Source organism: Mytilus trossulus, chromosome 1 (assembly GCF_036588685.1).
Source record: "Mytilus trossulus isolate FHL-02 chromosome 1, PNRI_Mtr1.1.1.hap1, whole genome shotgun sequence".
NCBI classification, from domain to species: Eukaryota; Metazoa; Mollusca; class Bivalvia; order Mytilida; family Mytilidae; genus Mytilus; species Mytilus trossulus.
In genome coordinates this window covers 110,106,762-110,128,430 of record NC_086373.1, presented here as the reverse complement: position 1 = coordinate 110,128,430, position 21,669 = coordinate 110,106,762, and the positions used below count along the sequence as shown (strand labels likewise).

The 21,669-nt window shown below is 32.0% G+C and overlaps 2 protein-coding genes across 3 annotated transcripts; both read left to right on the top strand.

The window, feature by feature from the left end:
• The first annotated feature begins 2,104 nt into the window (after positions 1-2,104).
• LOC134711703 (peroxisomal sarcosine oxidase-like) lies at positions 2,105-9,836 on the top strand. 2 transcript variants are annotated; one of them, XM_063572490.1, is made up of 8 exons: positions 2,105-2,306; positions 3,069-3,220; positions 3,742-3,955; positions 4,299-4,481; positions 6,295-6,444; positions 6,847-6,996; positions 7,287-7,362; positions 9,634-9,836. In XM_063572490.1, exons 1-8 carry the CDS (start codon positions 2,184-2,186, stop codon positions 9,756-9,758), a joined length of 1,173 nt encoding a protein of 390 aa, XP_063428560.1. In that variant the 5' UTR covers positions 2,105-2,183; the 3' UTR covers positions 9,759-9,836. The 2 variants fall into 2 exon arrangements, with proteins under 2 accessions (XP_063428560.1, XP_063428571.1); XM_063572501.1 differs by having other exon boundaries at positions 2,110-2,280.
• Positions 9,837-13,303: 3,467 nt separating this feature from the next.
• On the top strand, positions 13,304-20,562 carry LOC134705820 (peroxisomal sarcosine oxidase-like). The gene is made up of 6 exons (XM_063564539.1): positions 13,304-13,312; positions 16,214-16,365; positions 18,286-18,499; positions 19,041-19,223; positions 19,592-19,738; positions 20,404-20,562. Exons 1-6 carry the CDS (start codon positions 13,304-13,306, stop codon positions 20,560-20,562), a joined length of 864 nt encoding a protein of 287 aa, XP_063420609.1.
• The last annotated feature ends 1,107 nt before the right edge of the window (positions 20,563-21,669 follow it).

Here is a 21,669-nt window from a genome sequence, read left to right as displayed (position 1 = left end):
ATATTTTTTGCTTACATTACATTGAATTACGATCTCTTTCATTTCTTTGGAAAGTCAGAGGTTTAAAACATCGAAGAGAACAAAAAAAGTTCCATACACAACTGTTAAAATAAAAGATTATTGTTATTATATTTTCAACTTTTTATTTGCAGTACTTTATAAGATATATTTAAATGGGGAAAGTGTGTAATATATTTCAAGCCTTTATTTTTATCGTACATAATTTAATCGTCAGGCGTACTTTATAAGTAGCCAAGTATCTTTAACGAGTTAGTATGCATTTATGTTTATACTGTACTGTTTCGTGCTGTAGCATTATATTTGCTTATGTTTTAAATAGTGTTTTATTTATATAACTGTGTTCCTAGTTGATTTCATCGGTATAGATTGCTGTATATTGCTCAAACCAACTCATATTATTTCATGGTACACCAGTAAAGCTGTTTTTTCGGTTTTAGGTTGGTCAAAACTAGGAAATTTGTTTCTGTGTAGTGTTTATCAAAGTGTATCGTTTTTCCTTCATGCATCGGTGTGGTTTTTGTTGGACGATTCTAATTGCCATCTTGGTTTCTTCTCTCTTTTATTTGTAAATATTTTCAATAAACCTATAAATGTACAGGCATAAAATTTCGGTCTTTTTCCAAATATAACAATAACAACTTTCCTTCATAACTTTCTCTAACATGTTGTCGTTTTGAATTTTTTTATAACAGTTTCTTGTCATAATAATAGCGCCTATACTATTTGACAAACCTAACATCAAGATATATATATATACAAACCACAACTGCAAACAAGATTCGGGTCTTGGGCAAACATATGATCATTTGTAGGCGTTTAACATATTAGTGTTTGATTTCAACCGTTTCTCCCATTCAATATCTAGTAGTGCACAAGCGAAAAAACACAACGTTTTTATCAATACAACAGTTGAACTATTGATGCAAAATTCAACTTTTAGATCCTGCAGGTAGAACCTCTTTTCTACAATAAATGGTTGATTCCTCGGTGGCTGAGTTATGATATATTTATCAATTATATATTTGTTGTGTCAGCAAAATCACATAAAAACTGCTGGATTACGAGATAAAATCAAAAGATACAACACATCAAACGAATGGACAAAAACTGTCATATTTCTATATTGGTACAGGCATTTACAAATGTATAACATGGTGGATTGAACCTGGTTTTATAGCGCTAAACCTCTCACCTATCTGACAGTTGCATCAAATTTCGTTATTTTTACAACGATGTTATTAAAACGATGTTAGTTATAAGTAAATAGGAAATCCGATGGGTCTATATCTAAAGTAGGTTACATCTATCCACTACATGTAGTATTATATCAAGTTAAAGCATCTATCCACCTCCATACGATTTTTTTTTATCAAGTTTCCTCTACTTTTAAGAAGTTTTGGTCCTCAATGCTCTTCAATTTTTTTTTGACCTTTTAATATTTTTTTATTCGAGCGTCACTGATGAGTCTTGTGTAGACGAAGCGCGCGTCTGGCGTACATATAAAATTTCAATCCTTGTATCTATAATGATGAGTTTAATTATTCACATCAAAGAATTGAACGACATGGAATAGGTCTACGTATGAATGTAGCAAATGGAGACTGATGAATGCAAATATTTTTGCGAAGAAGACATAGATAAGAAAAGTGATCGATTTCTGTGATTTGTTTGCGTATATCAGACGGAGTTTTTGTCTTGAAAGCCTCTTTCGTTAGACAAATTAATAGAAATGAAATTAGAATATTTTAAGTCTTCAAATTTAGTCACATCTTTCTACGGAATTGTAATGCAGTTTTGATAACATCAAAATTGACCAGTAAAAGCCTTCGGATCATAATTGTAGTGCGTGTCATTTTAAAAAGAACAAATGTTTTTTTTTAACATCCCTGTTAAACATTCTGAGTTTCTTTTATTGAGAAGTGCAAGCAAAAGGCTATCATTTTCTGTTATGACAAACTATTCTCTATGATACAGCGACCTTAGAGGTCAAATAACAATCGTTTAATAAACGATTACACAAAGATAACACTATTTTATCAGACAGTAAATGCAGCTGTGGTAATATAAAAATGTTAATATCGTTTATTTTTAGCGACTACCTGTGTGAGCTCGAGTTTACTTGCACACGTATTCATTCTGTAGTTGTTTGTCAATATTACTAAATGAACACTAAAATGAACAGAGACTTTACTTATGATGTAATTGTTGTCGGTGCTGGAATAGAAGGGTCAGCAACCGCATACCAGTTAGCCAAGAAAGGTAAATCTACATTACTACTAGAACAGGTAAATAATATCAATAAACGTATAATTATAGATGTGGGATAAACGTTAATGAACAGTGACACACAACACAAGTCAAGACAATGTATCACAAGTTAACCAAGACGGGAGAATAGAGCTCTCTATGAAAATATACACATTTGAGTACAACTGCATATTGACTGGCATATTGACCGGGGACTGTCTTTAGACATATACTTAAAATATGTTTAAAAGGACATTCATATAGTAAGATAATATCTTAATAATTACATTAGATGAAAGTTTCATTATAATACGTTATTCTGATTGGCTAACATGTTATTCCGTAAACAATTGCATCAGACAATAACATTTATCATGCATGCTGACACGAGGTCCCACAAAAAAGTGCACAGGTGAATTAAATAAAACTGGATAAAAATCGTGTTTTCATGATTTTAGCTAAAAAAAATGTAATTATAAGTATTGAATACTTCTTTTTGAAACTTTATAGGGTTGTAAAAGCGTTGACCGTGCGTACATTTTTAGTATGAAGCGCTTCCGCGCTTCATACAAAATGTACTTCGGTCAACGCTTTTACCACCCAATAAATTTACAAAAAGAAGCATTCAATTCTTAAATGAAAGACATTAAAAAAAAAGTGGTTCATATACAAACAATAAATTAGATCAAACATATAACATAAGCCCATTCAAAACTTTATATTCTTTTTCGCAAATTAAAAAACAAAAGCTGAAAAAAATATTTATTGACAATAATTAAAAATATTATGTTTTCTTACAGTTTCCTATTCCACATAATCGTGGAAGTTCACATGGCCAGACACGAATCACAAGGAAAGCTTATGGTGTATATAAACACTATGCCGTTATGATGGAGGAAGCTTATAACTCTTGGAATCTCCTGGAAAAGGAAACTAACACTACACTGTATTAGTAGGTGTTAATATTATTTATAGGATATGTTTCAATATTTTAGCACATCTTTCATTCTACTGTGTAGCTGTAAAATTGACGTTAACAAATACAATCATGTCACTTACAAGTATAAACAATATGAAAGAATCTAAGATGTAACCTTTTGAAAAAAAGATAAATGAACTCATCATAGATACCAGAATTATAACAACACGTTCAACATTTCCTGCCACCGAAGCGATATCTTCATCAGGTAATACCAAAGCTGAATATTTGAAAGCAGAGGATGAGAAGAACCGAAACAGTTGAAGAGTTGAACTTATGATAAAGTCAACGTCTTTATAATTCATCTCAGGATGTAAACTTTATTTGATACCTTTTCAATGTAATCTAATAAAATCATAGATACCAGGATTGAAATTACATATTTGCGACAGACGCGCGTCTTGTCTACAAAAGACTCGTCAGTGACGCTCGAGTCCAATGAGAGGAAATAATAGGTAAGACATAATTTTTACATGACTTATTTATGTTTAAAGTGAGACTGGAATGCTATGCGCTGGAAAAAGAGACAATACATTCATTAACGGGACTATAGAATTCTCAAAGACAAATGGAATACCAGTAGAAGTAACAGACGAAGAGGGTGTAGGAAAAATATATCCTACGATGACATTTCCAAAGAATTATGTGTTTGTTTTAGATAAATGTGCTGGGATACTTTTAGCTGATAAGGGACTACGAGCTTTCCAGGTAGGTCAATGAAATTAGGGTTAAGAATAAGTATCAAGAAACTACAAAATAAAAAAAAAACATCTGTAGACCGTAAAACCAAATAGGGACTAATTAAGCACTTAGAGAACATAAGTGATACAACAAGTACAATGCATGATATACAGATGTAAAAATACATCTTGATAATTTTCATTCATTATTCAGATTAAACTGTACTTACCTGTCAATACAGTTTATCAGAATGAATTATTCATTTTTTTTTCATTTATCGTTCGAAAGTATGACTTGATCAGAATATAAAAATAAATATAAAGATCATAGGACATTTTGAAATCGTCCAAATTGTTTATATTTCATTCAGGATATATTCAGAAAAAATGGCGGAATATTGAAGGACAACGAGGTAGTAACTAATATTACTCCTGGGTCAGTCATAAGTATACAGACGTCTAAAAGCCAATATACATGTAAAAGTATTATCCTAACTGTCGGACCATGGGCAAAACAACTCTTACCAACGTTAGGAATACACATACCATTGAAGGTTTGTATAAAAAAAAAAAAGATGTGGTATGATCGCCAATGAGACAACTCGCCACCAGAGACCAAAATAAGAAAGAATTTAACAAATATAGGTCACCGTGTGGCCTTGTTTGTAGAGAAAAAAGTTAAGACAATATTTCGTAGGAAACATATTAATAGAGTTACCTGCTTGGATCACAGGTTCTAGGTTGCTCAAAGTCTAGACATGTACTATACTGACATGTAAAATGTCGTTTATGATTGTTTTTTTTTTTTTTATTAATTTGATAGTTATTGTAAAAAGTCAATTACCAAAACTACCGAACTCTGCAGAAACTTGAAACAGAAAGTCTTGGGCAAAATGGGAAAATCAAAAGCTGAAACACATCAGACGAATTGATAACAACTGTCATATCCTGACTTGGTACAGGCATTTTATTAACCGTTTGTAGTAAATGGAAATTTGGGTTTTACTTCTCAATTTTTATTTTTAATAGTTTTTATGCAGACACAACTCTGTTTATTAAACTCAAATAACAGAGAAATGTGTTTAAAAATTAGTTTTGATAATGTACCGTTAAAATGGAGAGACATTATGCGAGATATATTTGAAAAGGCAAAATTTTTCATTACAACATAAATTATTTAACATTCGTATGCAGGATATGATTAAACTAAAAATTATAATAGTATTCATTCAACCTGTATTGAAGATCCTTTAACCTAACCATTATGTCCTCTCTGCCTGTCAGTTCTTGATTATTTACATTTATTTATATGATACTCTATGATATGACCAAATGATCTCAATTTCTAAAGAGGAACATCGACGTTCTTTAAAATGATGGGAGGTTAAAATATTTTATCCTGATTCTTAATTTATGACAAAAATTTTAAAATATGCATATCAGGTTGTTGTCGCGTTGACACATTTATCATTTCCATTCTCAATTTCATTATGTATTACATAAATTTATAAACTAATTGCATTATTATCGAGTAATATTATCCATTGATGTAATGACGAGTAATATGTAATGGGTGTGCTTCAGTTTCTAATTATTGAACAGTCTATATTCATAATATAAAATGAAGATACGGTATAAATGCCAATGGGACAACTGTCCACAAGAACCCAATTGACACAGAAATTAACCACTATAGGTCACCGTACGTCACTTAACAATGAGCGAAGCACATACCGCATATTCAATTATAAATGATCTTTATGATATTCCTATCGACATCAATGTACTACCTTAACAATGTGACGTCAACCAATCGAACTCCAAAATAATATAAAAAAAACGACATTAAAACATCGATCTAGAACTTAACAGTGTGAAAAAAATAAGATCAACATTACTGATTTCTATAAGATCAGTTTTCCTTGCAAGGATATATATATATAAATAAATTTACTATTTCATTGGTTCTTACCTAAATTTGGAAGTTATTTGTTTTAGAATTTGACAGTAGTTGAACCTTAGATAATTAGTATCGTTACTGCTTCACGAATTAGTTTATTTAAAAAAAAAATACAATTTTGTTCTTCTAAATCGAAATAATTATTACCATTAGGGTTCTTAATGTAAGCAAGAGTTACTTAACCTGACACCTTACCTGATCGTAAATCGATTTCTATAATAATAACGGTAAATCTTTATTTTTTCCTGTCCAATATTTGTAGGACCAAAAATTATATGATCTTACAGGCAGATATGCATTAAACAAAATCAGCATTGGTCAAAGTGTTTCGTTATTCATTTAAAAAAAAATCATCTTATAATTTCTTAAATGAAATTTGTTGTTATTCATAGTCAATTGATTTTCAGCCAATAAGAATAAGCGTATGCTACTGGAAAGAGAAAAATCCAGGAGAATACGGATTGGGCAAATTTCCAACTTTTTATGAGAGTGAAGCTGTTGATGAAAAATACAGTGTGTACGGCTTTCCTAGTATGGAATATCCTGGCTATGTTAAGGTAATTATAAAATGGGAAAAAAATATATGATTGAAGTATAGTTAAATGTTTAATTGTCATCTTGAAACCTCGGGTGTTTCATAAAATTTAAATCTGCAATTTTGATAAGGTAAGAAATACGGAGGCAATTAATACATACACAACAAAGTTAAAGCAACACAATATCCAACATAACTCAAGAAAGGTATACCCAACAATTTTATTTTAAAAGTTGTAAAATAAACAGCTTGTTGGTGACATAGTTTTCTTTACAAAAGAAGTAAACTTTAAGTAAAAGCAGCTGTCTTTAACTTGAATATTACGAACACTAGACTACACAGCGCATTGTAATTCTATTTGTATATTTTCTTTATGAAAAAAGTATATACTATAAACATTGTTTTTTATTTTGTTTTGTTTTAGATGTGTCTAGGATGGGGTCCTGATGTCGACCCAGACAACAGAGATTTTGTTAATGAAGAATGGGTAATTTCCAGAATCAAGAAATATGTTACTGACCATTTTCCAAATCTCTATTCAGAACCAAGCATAGTCGAACCATGCATATACACGGTAATATTTTAATAAGGACTTTGTATTCCTCAGAGCCAAAGAAATGACGAATTATCTCTTTTATATTTTATTTTATTTATTTCTGTTTTCAACTAATAATTAAATGCTATGATAACTCATTATCAATATTATAGCAAACAAATATCTAGAGTGTTCAATATTCATTTGGAATAGTTTAAAACATCAAGTAGAACGTCATTCCAGATATTATTGCACATGTCATGTGACTGATTATGAAATATTCGACTTAATAGTACTCCAATATTGTATTAAAGTTGTATTTATTTCAGATGGTACCTGATGAAGATTTTGTATTAGACAAACATCCAAAGTGGTCAAATGTAATCATTGGAGCAGGATTTTCTGGTATGTTGACAATTAGCGATAATAAGAGTGAAGTAATTGAGGTTAAGCGTCACCTCCTAAAAAAATATAATCCGCCATGTGTATTCACGCTATGTCAAAATGCTACAATCGTGAATAGAACGTAATTGATAAAACGTCATATCAAACGACTTTATCCGTATTCAAAGATATAAGATCGCAAATCATGTCTAAAAAGAAGCTATAGATCAACCAATTCGAGATGGTGATAACAAAACTTGTGTAAGTCGACTTTTGTCGCTCTTCCTTCTAACTTTCTTGTCACAAATTATATGTTAAGGTAAAATAACAAAAGTAACGATATATAAGAAAAAATTAGAACAGGAAGTTCTTTTTAAGTTGTCAAAAAATCTAAAGCTAAAACACATCTAATGATTGAAAACAGCTTTCATATTCATAACTCGGTACTGACATTTCCCTGTTAATGAAGTCCGTATTGTATGAAGAAACATGAGTGTAATGTATTAAATGAGATATTTGTCCCAGTTTTTTGTTTTAAGAGGATGGAGGCCATCAATGAAATGTGGGTTACTGAGTGACAGAATGTCATCAATATATCTGAAATTGGATGTAGCCGAATGAAAAAAAATTCCAATGTTCTGCCCGGAATTGCTATTGTATGTGTTTGTTTGTTCAAATGTTTTATACAAAGAGAATGAAGGTTGATTCATCTCATCTTTAGGTACCATTGAAATTTTGCGTCAATGATCTCGTATATTGATGGTCGTATTATCAAATTATTTTTATCTTCAGATATCAACTGCTTTGCATTAATTTAGTGATTTTTAAGAATGATCCCTATTTTGGAAACTATACCATAGAGACATTCAAAACACACAACTCCAGAATAAAATGATAATCCTATTGCAAAAAACGACGATGAACTTATAGACAAAAAAATTTGAGTAACACGAAACCAAAATATAGTGCTTAACTAAGTACTCCGGACGAGTGAGCAGTTCCTGCATCATTAGGTCAACCGTCGTGTTCCGCTTTAAAATACAAATCAGCTGAACATAAGCATTTGGTGATCAGTTACAATGGCCTAAAAAAGGGAGAGATGTGGTTAGGACAGTAGAAACATATCCGTCGTCATCTGTGAAGCAGCTTTTCAGGAGCAGTCATATTTGAATATGTTTTTGTTTAAGGATAGAGTATTTAGATATACTACAGATACAGTTAAGTCGGCTTCATGTCTTGACTTACATCTAGAAATTGACAATGAGGGTCGGTTGAAGACAAAACTTTACTACAAAAGAGATGATTTCAGCTTTCCAATTGTGAACTTTCCATTTCTAAGTAGCAACATTCCAGCAGCACCTGCATACGGGGTATATATCTCCCAATTGATACGATATTCCCGTGCTTGCATTTCCTATCATGATTTTATTGATAGAGGGTGACTGCTCACAAGGAAGCTATTAAACCAAGAGTTTCAAATGGTGAAGTTGAAATCATCCCTTCGTAAATTTTACGGACGTCATCACGAGTTGGTTGACCGTTATGGAATAACCGTTTCACAAATGATATCGAATATGTTCCTTACGTCGTAACTACAATCCCCTTCCCTTTCATGAATTTGACATACCGAATTAGACTATTTACTGGATTTGTAATCACATAAGCAACACGACGGGTGCCGCATGTGGAGCAGGATCTGCTTACCCCTCCGGAGCACCTGAGATCACCCCTAGTTTTTGGTGGGGTTCGTGTTGTTCGTGTTGTTTATTCTTTAGTTTTCTATGTTGTGTCATGTTTACTATTGTTTTTCTGTTTGTCATTTTCATGTTTAGCCATGGCGTTGTCAGTTTGTTTTAGATTTACGAGTTTGACTGTCCCTTTGGTATCTTTCGTCCCTCTTTTAGAACGACCACATTCTTTATTCTACATTGTTAATAATTTTAACACATCAAACAAATGGACAACGACTTTCATATTCCCGAATTTGTAAAGACATTTTCTTATGTCTAATATGGTGGCTAAAACCTGGTTTTAACCAATTCATTCAATCCACCATTTTCTACATTTGAGAATGCATGTGCCAAGTCAGGAATTTGACAAATGTTGTCCATTCGTTTGATGTGTTTTATCATGTGATTTTGCCATTTGATTAGGGACTTTCCGTTTTGAATTTTCCTCGGTGTTAAGTATTTTTTTGTGATTTCACTATTTATAGCTAGCTAAACCTCTCACTTGTTACAGTCGTAGTAAATTCTATTATTTCACTTTACATACCACAATTTTACATTTCAGGACATGGCTTTAAACTTGCACCAGTTGTTGGTAAACTGTTAGCAGAATTAGCCCTCGGAGAGACCCTATCGTACGATATAAGTCCGTGTAGATTAAATCGTTTTATCTTTCAATCTAAAATGTAACTTCAAATTAAAAAAATAAAATATATTTGATTGATAATGATATTAAGATATACCACTCACTATCTATTTACCTGAAACTTAGAATTTAATTGTATTATATAGTGTATTTGTTCTCACTTTATTTTATCAATCTCTGCTCGTATTTCGTATTTCGTATTATGTATCATATTTTATTTCATGAAGACCTCTGTATTTATAATATATTATATATCTCTTGTAAAAATTCTTATATTGGTGCATGTAAAATTATGTGTATGTATCTTATAAGCTGTATTGCTTTCGGAATAAAGTATTTTATTTAAGAAATACTTTTTTGAGACAATATCAAGTTAATGTTTCTATGAACAGTTTTAAGACGGTTGTAATGGGCAAAAGGTGATTCCATTTCATGTCTGTGTGAAACAATTATTTTTTTAGTAAATATATTTTTCAGTTAGCAAATGTTAAAAGACTTCGCAACATATCGACACAATACAGGATGCGAAAGTCCTGAACTTCAATTACATTGCACGCACAAATAAACAAATATTTTGAAATAATTATAATTTTCAAACACCTAAAATTTTTCGACATTTGCAATGCAGCACCCTTAGCTGTAATTATAAATAACTGAATGACCTGGCCGTCATATAGTTCGTGAGCATGGATTCCCTACATACAGTACATTTATACATAATAGTCGAATGAGTAATTAAAGTACAAGAATGGACTCAAATTGACTTATTGTATTAATAATTTTACAAACTGTCAAACTGGACTTTTCTGATTTAATAAGATTACGAATGTCTAAAAAGGACAAGTATTGGTAATATACTGTACATAAAGACACCTCGTCACAACTTCTCGCTTATAATTGTGGTCTAAAAATAGCTACATATACATATTTACAGATGAATGAATAATGTATCGATTTAAAATTAAAGTAATGAAGTTACACTCAACTAGAATGAAAACTAATTTAATCGATCCTTTTTTTTTATTGGAAATTACTTAAAAGTTAGATACAATTATTAACCGTTTAAGACTACAATATAAGCCAGTATAACTCTAACAGATGTAATGCAAGGCACCCATGCAGTCTGCGAAAAGCATGATTTTTCTAATAAATCAAATTTCGTCAGGATGATGTACAAATAAGTGTTGAATTACTGAATTGCATTGAATATATTTTATTTATTACTTTGTATTCCCAATTAGTTGAGCAAACCTTTCATAATATTTTTTAGCCCTTAGCAATACATACAGTAAAACTCAGTTTAAATGAAGTCTGATTCAGAAAAAGAAAACTAAGCAAAATGCAGAAAATACATAAACTAACAACGGGCTCAAATGTATTGACATGCCAGCTCCAGACCTAAATTAATCTGATTGAAAGATTATGATTTCATCATATGAAAATCAAGTACAAACTCTCCCGTTAGGGGTTTAGTATCATACCATCACCCACAATATGAGACCCGTATCATGCCAACTACTTGTTTAAGAATAAAATTGAGAATGGAAATGAATGTTTTGATCCGATACAAGATTCTAGATTCTAGATCAATAGGACTACCAAAATATTCTATTTTTAATGACTTTTAACAATACTTTTAAAAATTACTATATATCCCTTCTGATGTCCTTGTACTGATAATAAAATTTAGTAAATGACTTGACAAGGTGGTGAAATCGACAATCCTGGTGTAATAATGATTGTTTTACAAGATTTATGTTCTCTGTTAAATGATTTTCCATTTGTTTACCAATTGTAAAAATAAAAACAACAATTTATAAATATCATACGTCGTGGACTTACCTTAACCAGGAACGCTCAACATCGAATAGTGAAAAACCAAGGAGGTATACGAACATAAAGAGTTGAGGAGCTATTTGACCAAAATGGACTTAGAAAATAGCGAAATGTAAGTCAACTTTGCCTGAAGAAGTTAATACCCTAGTCTTTTATGATTACTGAAAATGAAAAAGGGAAAGTTTTACAGAAATTTTTCTAATGATACAGTCGGGACTGTCACTTGCCTCCAAATAGAATTATTTTCCAAAGATTAAGACCTATTGATCCCTCCCTTTTATTCAATAAAAAAAATCACCAAGCAGATGAAAGGCCAGTGACATGTGAGAACTTCGATATAAAAAGGAAAGATCATAAATTAAACAGTTGATAAAAATTAATAATTGTAACATTGAACTATCACACCAAATGTTTAACAGCAAATTTTCTTTTTAAAGTTTTAAATGTTATAATTTTGTAATAGATAACACCCTTCACCTTTCAACACCTTTAAATGTATAATTTATCTAGACGGGAATATATATGTCATACTTCCTTCTTTTCTTATCGATATTATCTAAACAATAAGAACATTTTTTTAGTATGATGCTTTGCATTATTTTAAGGACTGGTATTTTGATTTCATAGCTGTTGGTGAATTCCAAAAGCTGAAATTTTTAAAAATAATTCAAATAATGTACAGTGACCAACACTGCGAGTGCGCTTGGCATTGGATATATATGCAAAAAAAAACGTCATCTGTACGAGATTGATCATTCGTTGCAAAAAATATACATTCTTTAAGTAAAACGAGTTGCTACAGCAGAAATCTTCTTAATCGTTATATTGAAATCCAATCGGAAATTGTGTTTATTCTTTATTTATTTGAATAGATTTATATACAGTCTCCTTACTGAGATATTGCATATATTATACACACAATTAACAACAAATATTATACAGACTCCGCACAGACCTTTAACTAAATAGATTCTACATTTGATTGAGTTGTAAACATCCCGGGTATATTTTCATAGCTTTGACCTTGAAATACATAACAAAATGCCTAAAAGCAAAATTCCCTTTTAAAGTTTAATGTATTTAATATATACCGATCGAAGTCTTCAATACATATTTTATAATGTAGACTTCCTCTTTAACCTGAACGTTCTAATTATAAAGGGATACAAACTATATAAAATCTATTGAACCTCTATAATAATTTTTTAATACTTTGCACATCTTTAAAGACCATATTTATACGTTTCACATAGTTTACTGGTAAAGACACATCAACTGCAATGGGGAAAACAATCATGCATTTATATATAACACATTAAAGATTTCAGACTACCACTTTAAGCAAAGTAAAAGTATTGGGAGGCCTATTATTTTCTTAAGTTGAAGACGACGGATTGACGACTTGACTGGTTAAATTATTTGATAATAAATTTCCACCAGCAATTGCATCAACCCAGCAGTTCACCTCATTGATCGACCAAGAAGACAAATCAATGGTAACAAATCAGAAATGATTACATTACCTCATGTAGTCAATTTTCGAATTCTTGTCTTTGATTTTTGTTTATGTGCTCTGTCTGTAAAAAGAAAGAAAACTGAGTTTGTGTTCTACAGTACAAAAGTTATGAGACACAAATCAGAAAATTGTTTTCTTCTACAGGGATCAATGATGAGGTCTGACTGACCTGTCCATAGTAAATGTAAATGACTCCCACCTTCACCCCAAGTCCATGATGTCGAAGTTTGGAATAGAATGACAGATGTAAGGTCTAGCAAAGTGATATGCATATGTGACGCCTATGAGATTGACCTTGTATGTAATTCAATCTTTTTGAAATGACAAACAGGAATGAATATGGTTTAGGAGTTGGTATCTGAATCTTTTACAGGTTCTCAAAACACACACAAGAGGGTGTGGGGTGACCCTAGGGACTACCCCTAGTTTTCATTTTATTTTTTATATTGTCCCATACATGAATATATATATGGTTTAGGGGTCTGGATCTCGACCGTTATCAAGTTTTCAAACAGGAGGGGGTGGGGACCCCAGTGACTTCCCCTATATATCATTTGATTTGTTATATTGTCCATTACATGAATATATATGGTTGAGGGGTGGGGATCTCATCTGTTTCCAAGTTATCAAACAGGATTGGGTAGGGTGACCCTTAGGACTCTCCCTATATTTCATTTGATTAGTTCTTTTGTCCCATACATGAAAATATATGGTTTAATTTAAAGGTGGGGATCTCGACTATTTCCAAGTTCTCAAACAACAGGAGGGATGGGGTGATCGCAGGGACTCCCCCTATATTTTATTTGATTTGTTATTTAGTCCCATACATGAGTATATATGGTTAAGGGGTGAGGTTCTCGACTGTTTCCAAGTTCTCAAACAGGAGGGTGCAGTGACCCTACGGACTCCCCCTATAATTCATTTGATTTGTTATACATGTATTGTTCAATACATGAATATATATGGTTTATGGGTGGGGATCTCAACCGTTTTTTAATTCTCAAACAGGAAGGGGTAGAGTGGCCCCACGAACTCCACCTATATTTCATATGATTTGTTATATTGTCCCATACATGAATATATATGGTTTAGGGGTGGGGATCTCGACCGTTTCCAAGTTCTCAAACAGGAGGGGTGGGATGACCCACAGGGACCCCCCATATATTTCATTTGATTTATTATATTGTGCCATACATGAACGTATATGGTTTAGGGGTGGGGATCTCGACTGTTTCAAAGTTCCCAAACAGGAGGGGTCGGTGACCCCAGGGACTCCCCCTGTATTTCATTTGATTGGTTATATTGTCCCATACATGAATAGATATGGTCGAGGGACGGGGGTCTCGACTTTTTCCAAGTTCTAAAGCAGGAGGTGGTGGGTGACCCTAGGGACTTCACCTATATTTCATTTGATTAGTTATATCGTCCCATACATGAATGTATATGGTTGAGAGGTGAGGATCTCATCCGTTTCAAAGTTATCAAACAGGAGGGGGAAGAGTGCCCCAACGGACTCCGCATACATATCATATGATTTGCTTACATTCAGATATCATATAATCTAGTTGCACTATATGTGTAAAATAAGAAACTTCCAGCTATTTTAACTGACCCATCAAAATTGAGGGAAAAAAAATACCCATTGAAATTGCAGTAATATGTTTACACTTTAAAAGCATCTAACTTGCTTTACCAACATTTATTACTGGTAAAGAAAATTTATACTGTCACCAGGACCATATATATTGTTAGGTATACTGTTCCCAGCTGTCACAAAGACTCACATTGTATTGGATTTTGACATAAAAATTTGTCAAAAAGTAATTTCGAGTTTCAGTACAAAATATGTTCCGTTTTTTCATTCTTTTACATATATATCTTTTGGTTTTCAATTCTAGTGTTTATATTTATTTACCATGCAAAGATGTATTTTGTCATCTGTCTGATTTTTTAAAAAGTTCAAAGATCGCCAAAACCCGGAGTTATCCATATCTGCTTCCGGAATCGGATCCGATATTGTAATTTTCTTCTCATGTCAGCCATTTGTTTTCAATGTTGTTTTTGTCAGATACGATTTTATTCGAATTTACACATTATTTGTCGTCGATTTTCTGTATAAAGCTAGCGGTTGAACAAAATGAACTTCGCTGTCATGAAAATAATGATAAAAACAAGTTTTGAGATCGCTTATTAGGAGACTTTGGTAAAAAGGTTTGCAAAGTTATTTTTTTTATTTCCTCTCAAGTCGGGCATGTCGAGCATAGCTAGTAACCAAGTCGAAAGTCCGACTGCAAAAGTGGTCGCAGACCTCGGACAACCGCTAATTTGAACCCCTGCCACATATAATACGATCTACCTTGTCACACCAAGTCAATTGGATCATTGGATAAACATAATATATCACCGTACTGTTGTCATTGAGGCGTATACAAATGCGGAATAATTTGTACATTTATCACATTTGTTAAACACATGTCGTTGGTGAAATTGAGATTTGCGTGCATAACTTATTTGTGTGGAACTTATTAATCTTATCAAACAATGTCAAACATTTCAAATAAAAGAAATAAACACCTACTCTCTTTTTTTTGTAAAATTTCTGTAACTTGCGCAAATAGAAGATGAATAAAGACTTATGCGATTTAAAAGCAAACAAACATGACCCGTAGATATTTATTATATATATTAGGCCAAACATAACAACATATATATGTTTAGGGTATTACTTCCTATATGTATCAAACTACTTATCACAAGATTTTAGTGACACGCTGGTAGTAAATCGGAAAAATGTCGAGTTCACCAATATACTCAGAGTAGAAAGAGTTGTGCCAAGAAAAAAATCTACCTAACTAACATCTCTATGTTCTTTATAAGGAAACACACATACACATACATATTATAATATAATTACAGATTTTGAAGGCGGTATAAACACATCTTCCAATAATTTCAGGCATCTAGGTTCAAACTTTTACTTTATTTGGAGCAATGCCTTTAAATATTATGATACGTGATTTACTGATTGATAAATCGCAATTTCAAACTCTTATTCAGGAACCAACAAATTCGCCAGTGCAATTTAAAAATATTTGATCTATATTTGTAATAGTTAATACAAATCTGTAATATTTTAATAACTTTCAGTTTCCTCTGCCTCATAGTCTGGGTAGTTCTCATAGACAGAGTATGATCACCAGAAAAGCTTATGGACCAAAGGAACATTACGCCGTCATGATGAATGAAGCCTTTCAGTTATGGGAGCAGTTGGAAAAAGAGAGTAAAACAGAAATATTCATGTATTTATTCGATATTGTTTACATGTCTTTCCAACTTTACTCACACACAAACAAATATTTGAATTTACAGTAGATCGAATGATTATATAGGATTATTACAAAAAGAATACGAGAACTCATTAAGTTCCGCCATATTAAATCATAAACATTATGCTTACGATAAATCATGATAATGTAATTCATGTTATTCCATATTGATTAAACTTTAGTAGGTTTTACTGTATGAATGGGATTTTGAATAAATAAGATTATTATACCTTGAAGTATGTTTTTCTATACAAAAAGTAATGAAATAATTGTGCTATTTCATTCCACAGACTATTTGCCAGTCAATAGTTTCAAAGACTATTATCCCGGTTAATAGTTTCATCAACATATTTCCGGTACTTGTTCATACTCATGTTTCATTGGACAGTAATGACGTCACAAACTTTTTCACTTGAATTTTTGCGCTTGGCAACGTCAATATGATATTGTAATTTTTTAAAATCTGTTTGTGTCTGTTCTAGTTTAAAATTAATATATCACTTACCAGAAGCAATAAAAAAAAATAGAGTTCATCATGTGCATGTTTATGTGACAGTTTTCTTTTCTTTCAGATGATTTATGTGAACTTTTTATAAAGTGGATTTGTTCAGTATAATAAAACACCTAATGACTGGTTATGCGGGTAATAGCAAGGTTGTTGTCCCTTAGCATACCAACTATTGCCCTCGGCTTCGCCTCGAGAAATAGTTGGTATCTCAGGGACAACTAACTTGCTATTACCCTCACACCAAGTCAATAGGTGTATATAATTGACTTTTGAAAAACTGATATTCACATCACCCCTAGTTTTTAGTGGGGTTCGTGTTGTTTATTCTTTAGTTTTCTATGTTGTGTCATGTGTACTATTGTTTGTCTGTTTGTCCTTTTCATTTTTAGCCATGGCGTTGTCTGTTTGTCCTTTTCATTTTTAGCCATGGCGTTGTCAGTTTGTTTTCGATTTATGAGTTTGACTGTCCCTCTGGTATCTTTCGTCCCTCTTTCGGCCGTTGGCCTCAGTGAATATCAGTTTTTCAAAAGTCAATAAAACCACACATTTACCTCATCAAAAGACAGTAACTGTTTATTATTTCACATGAATATTACTTATATTAAACATACGAATCATTTATTCGTCCGTCTGATTCCAAAATTACCATGTTTACCAGCTCGCGATGTTGATCACAAAACCAGTTTAAATCGCCGTTTCAGAATCAATTAATTATGGGTAATATTTTCAAAAGCGTACACCAAAACGTTGTGATTGGTTTAATAACTTCTAAATAATGGAAATCCATCAAATGACGTAACGTTATTTTCATTTTGGTGTATGAATAATGATTTTACCCATAGTCCTTTAGATTTTGAAAAGGCGAATTGGAGCCTGCAAGTTGTCCATGTATTACACATATTTATTACTGATTATACCTGCGGCAATATTTGAAGTTAGTTTAGGAGTTACAGTACTTTATACACACTAAATAACTTAAAATAAAATATAACACTACAAACGGGAAAAGGTAGTACATTTTTCTTTGAAAGGAAACCTCACGACCAAACAAATTATATCATTTTTGTTTAGTTTTATGTATTCTTCACAATTTGTTGATTTGTAAACACCTAGCAGACATACACGAGAAACTAAATGGTTGTTGTATTTCAGGATAGAAAAGTGTAATTCACAGTAGAAACAAAAAGTAAAGAACGTGTTTTTAGTCAAATCTTTTCTTCTAAGACTGGAATTCGATTATTCACCTTGATCCTTTTTTGTTTGTTTGCATCAATTTCTTTAGATTCATACATATCTATTCCTAACATTTTGTTCATTTATTATGTATTTTCCTTTCTTCTGATCTTGTGATAGATGATATTAATTTAAAGTCTTGAACTTTTCAGAAACACAGGAATGTTATCTGTAGGTGAATCTGGTAACGATTTTATCGATGGTACAATCAAAGCTATGAGAAAACATAATATTCCAATGGATGTATTCGGTTCTGATGAAGCAAAGGTTAAGTATCCAATGATATCCTACCCGACAGATTTCACATACGTTTTAGATCACAGTGGTGGAATACTACGGGCGGATAAGGCTCTTAAAGCCTTTCAGGTACAATTTCCAAAAGCATGCAACTTTATCATTCAGTTAACAATTCTAAAGTATCAATCAGAGCATATCAGACGCACTGGAAAGATCTCTGCATCTTTTACAGTGACGTTGCAAAAACTGTTGAAGAGCTTTTTGATTTAAAAAAAAACTTTATTTGACTGTTTCACCTGAAAAACCTCACAACAATAAACAATCAGAGTCATATTCAGTTTCCACATGCCATGGCTTTCAGCAAATTTGTAAGAAAAAAATCAAAAAAATCAATACTGATATATGATAAATTTGTGTGTAAGAACATGATATAGATGAGTTTTAAATTTTTTTTTTTTAATTCATTGGCCACAAATGTGGCTTGAGAGTACTTTCCAAGGACTGTCAATGTAATCTGGATAGATTTTGGAGAATCTACAAACGTCTTCTTTAATTTCCCCAATGTTGACTTTGTGCAGCCATTTGATAGTTGATTACTGCTTGTAAACGTGCAAAATAGCCACTGTTATGATATATGATAGCAATTGATATCATTTTTTTTCAATTTCAGGATCAATTCAAGAAGTTCGGTGGAGATTTACATGATGGAGAGGCAATGGTCAATGTTATCCCTGGAAAAGTTATAACCGTCAATACTTCAAAATCATCATACAAGTGCAACAGTCTTGTGTTGACCGTTGGTCCATGGGCTAAAACGATTCTGCCATCTCTCGGTGTCCACATTCCATTAAGGGTAGGATTTTATTATATGATGAATATGTGATGAAACAAAATCAAACAATGATATACACTAACAAAGTGGTGGAATGGTCGTTGATAAAACTTTTCAAACAAACCAAAGTAACAAAAAGTAACCAAAGTATGGAGGATCAAACAATTAAAATAGTGCTATAAACATCGAACAAAGGGAAACACATTTATAATTATAAATGCGTTTCAGAGTTATGCGAGTCATGATTTCATAAAATTATATCATGCTTTAAAATAAATAATGGAGCTCCCACAAAAGCTTTAATTATCTTACCCATTTTTGTATGAATCAACGATTTATTAATTCAACAAATGTAACATTTGGCTTGTATTTACTCGCACAAATTTCAGCCTTTAAGAATATCAGTTTGTTACTGGAAAGAGAAGATTCATGTGCAATATCCTGCGAACAGATTCCCTGTCTTTGTACAACATCCAGCGGTAGATAACTATGATGTGTATGGCTTACCAAGTGAGGAATATCCTGGACATGTTAAGGTAACTAATATATTTTAACGTCCAATGAATGATTACACTACTACTACTGATTAAAATCTGATAAAATGTTTAGCGGAATGTGTTTGTATGTCTTCCGTGACATATATAAAGTGCCTAGAAAATCAACGTTACGATGTTAGAGTAGATATGATTCGTAACTTTCTCCCCGGCCGGGGCTAGAACCTGTTCTTTTTATTTTTAATTTCTTTTCTCCACAAATGGTTTACCGATGTTCAAATCTTTTACATCGATGAAGAGGATGAATTAGTTTTTAATTTTGATACTGATAGTAATAGTTTGCTCTGGATATAGTCATATGCAATACCGTAGCTATTGTTAAGACTAGAAGATGCCAACCAAATCGCGGTATAATTGGGCAAGTGTTGAAACAAAGCGTCATTAAATTTCACGGGCAGTACGTCAACTTAGCATGCGCGATAGCGTATAAGATACGGAACGATAACGGTCTCCGAATTGGAGTATTTTCTAAAAAAAATGGCGTTTTCTGTGGATAACAGATTGTTTTAAAGGCAAATTTATGAAGCATAACTCTTCATTTATACGTCAAATCACAAATATTTCCGATTTTGTAATGTTTCAGGAGATGCGGCTCAATGAAATCGGTTTCTTCCTTTAGTAGTATAGATATGTTGACATTGTTGTAGATCTGTTTACATTTTTGTCCAGACATCGACCCTGATAACAGAGATACTGTAGATGACACATGGGTGATAGATAAACTGAAAAGTTATGTCTCAAAACATTTCCCTAATCTAGTTCCAGAACCAAGTATTCTAGAAACATGCATTTACAGTGTAAGTTGAAGTATATATCAATGGTTTACATTGAAAAAAGCAGCAGATGTAGGGATGCATCTTTACATTTAAATGCATATAGATCATACCGATTTTCAAAAATTATTTATGTTTTTATTATTTTGAATGCATGGATAAATATTTTATTATACGTTGTCAATATCAAAGCGATACGAATAAAATAGTTAAAAGCAATCCGTAAAATAGCCGCTTTATTAAAAAATAAATATTATAAGCTGTTCTATTTTTTTAAAATGTTTTGATTTTCCAATTAATTGAGCTCGAGTATCACTGAAGAGACATTTATTGTGGAAATGCGCACTTTGTGCAGACTATAGGCAACAGTAGTATACTGCTGTTCAAAAGTCATCAATTGATTTAGAGAAAACAAATCCGGGTTACAAACTAAAACTGACTGAAACGCATTAACTATCGCAGAAAAACAAAGAAAATAATAACGTTAAGTTATCAAATATAACATGTGAAATAGATAAAAGCGACAGTATTTTGCCAAGATATCAGATATTTCTTGTAGTGGTTCAAATCTCGTTAATAGATGAAAAGTACACAAATCAAGGCAAATAACAAAAACCGGGGAATCGCACGAACCCTAAAAAGATCGCGACTGAGCGCACAGACATTGAGAGCGTCTACTACGCATGCATAACTCGCTATTAATCTTTATAAAACGTTATGTTGGCTAAATGATTTTTTCTAAATATTTTTAATGTTCAAACACTCCTTTTTGTTCAGTAAATAATGGCAACAGTAGTCAACAGTAGTAAACCGCTGTTCAAATGTTGAAAGGTAAGCGTTCTAAACTATATTGTAATTTCTTAATTTAACTTGGAGCTAATTTTTTTCATTAACAATGTATGTTGTAACCATAATTTCATTGGTTACCAGATGAAGAATTTGTATTGGATAAACACCCAGCATGGAAAAATATAGTTATTGGTGCTGGATTCTCAGGTACATTTTTTTATGCTATTATTTAATATTTTGTACATCATAGCGAACTTTTCTATAGGAATGAATTAAAAAAACTTAAGCGGACATACCATGTTAAGAAAGACAATATGGTAAAAACAATTAAGTTAAATATAATATTCTGCA

What these genes read in the sequence shown, in the direction of transcription:
- LOC134711703 (XM_063572490.1), top strand. Translation starts at nt 2,184, where the DNA reads ATGAACACTAAAATGAACAGAGACTTTACTTATGATGTAATTGTTGTC. An exon ending in CTACATTACTACTAGAACAG is followed by an intron (nt 2,307 to 3,068) that starts GTAAATAATATC and finishes GTTTTCTTACAG; the next exon opens with TTTCCTATTCCACATAATCG. An exon ending in GAATACACATACCATTGAAG is followed by an intron (nt 4,482 to 6,294) that starts GTTTGTATAAAA and finishes ATTGATTTTCAG; the next exon opens with CCAATAAGAATAAGCGTATG.
- LOC134705820 (XM_063564539.1), top strand. An exon ending in AGGCTCTTAAAGCCTTTCAG is followed by an intron (nt 18,500 to 19,040) that starts GTACAATTTCCA and finishes TTTCAATTTCAG; the next exon opens with GATCAATTCAAGAAGTTCGG. An exon ending in AATATCCTGGACATGTTAAG is followed by an intron (nt 19,739 to 20,403) that starts GTAACTAATATA and finishes ACATTGTTGTAG; the next exon opens with ATCTGTTTACATTTTTGTCC.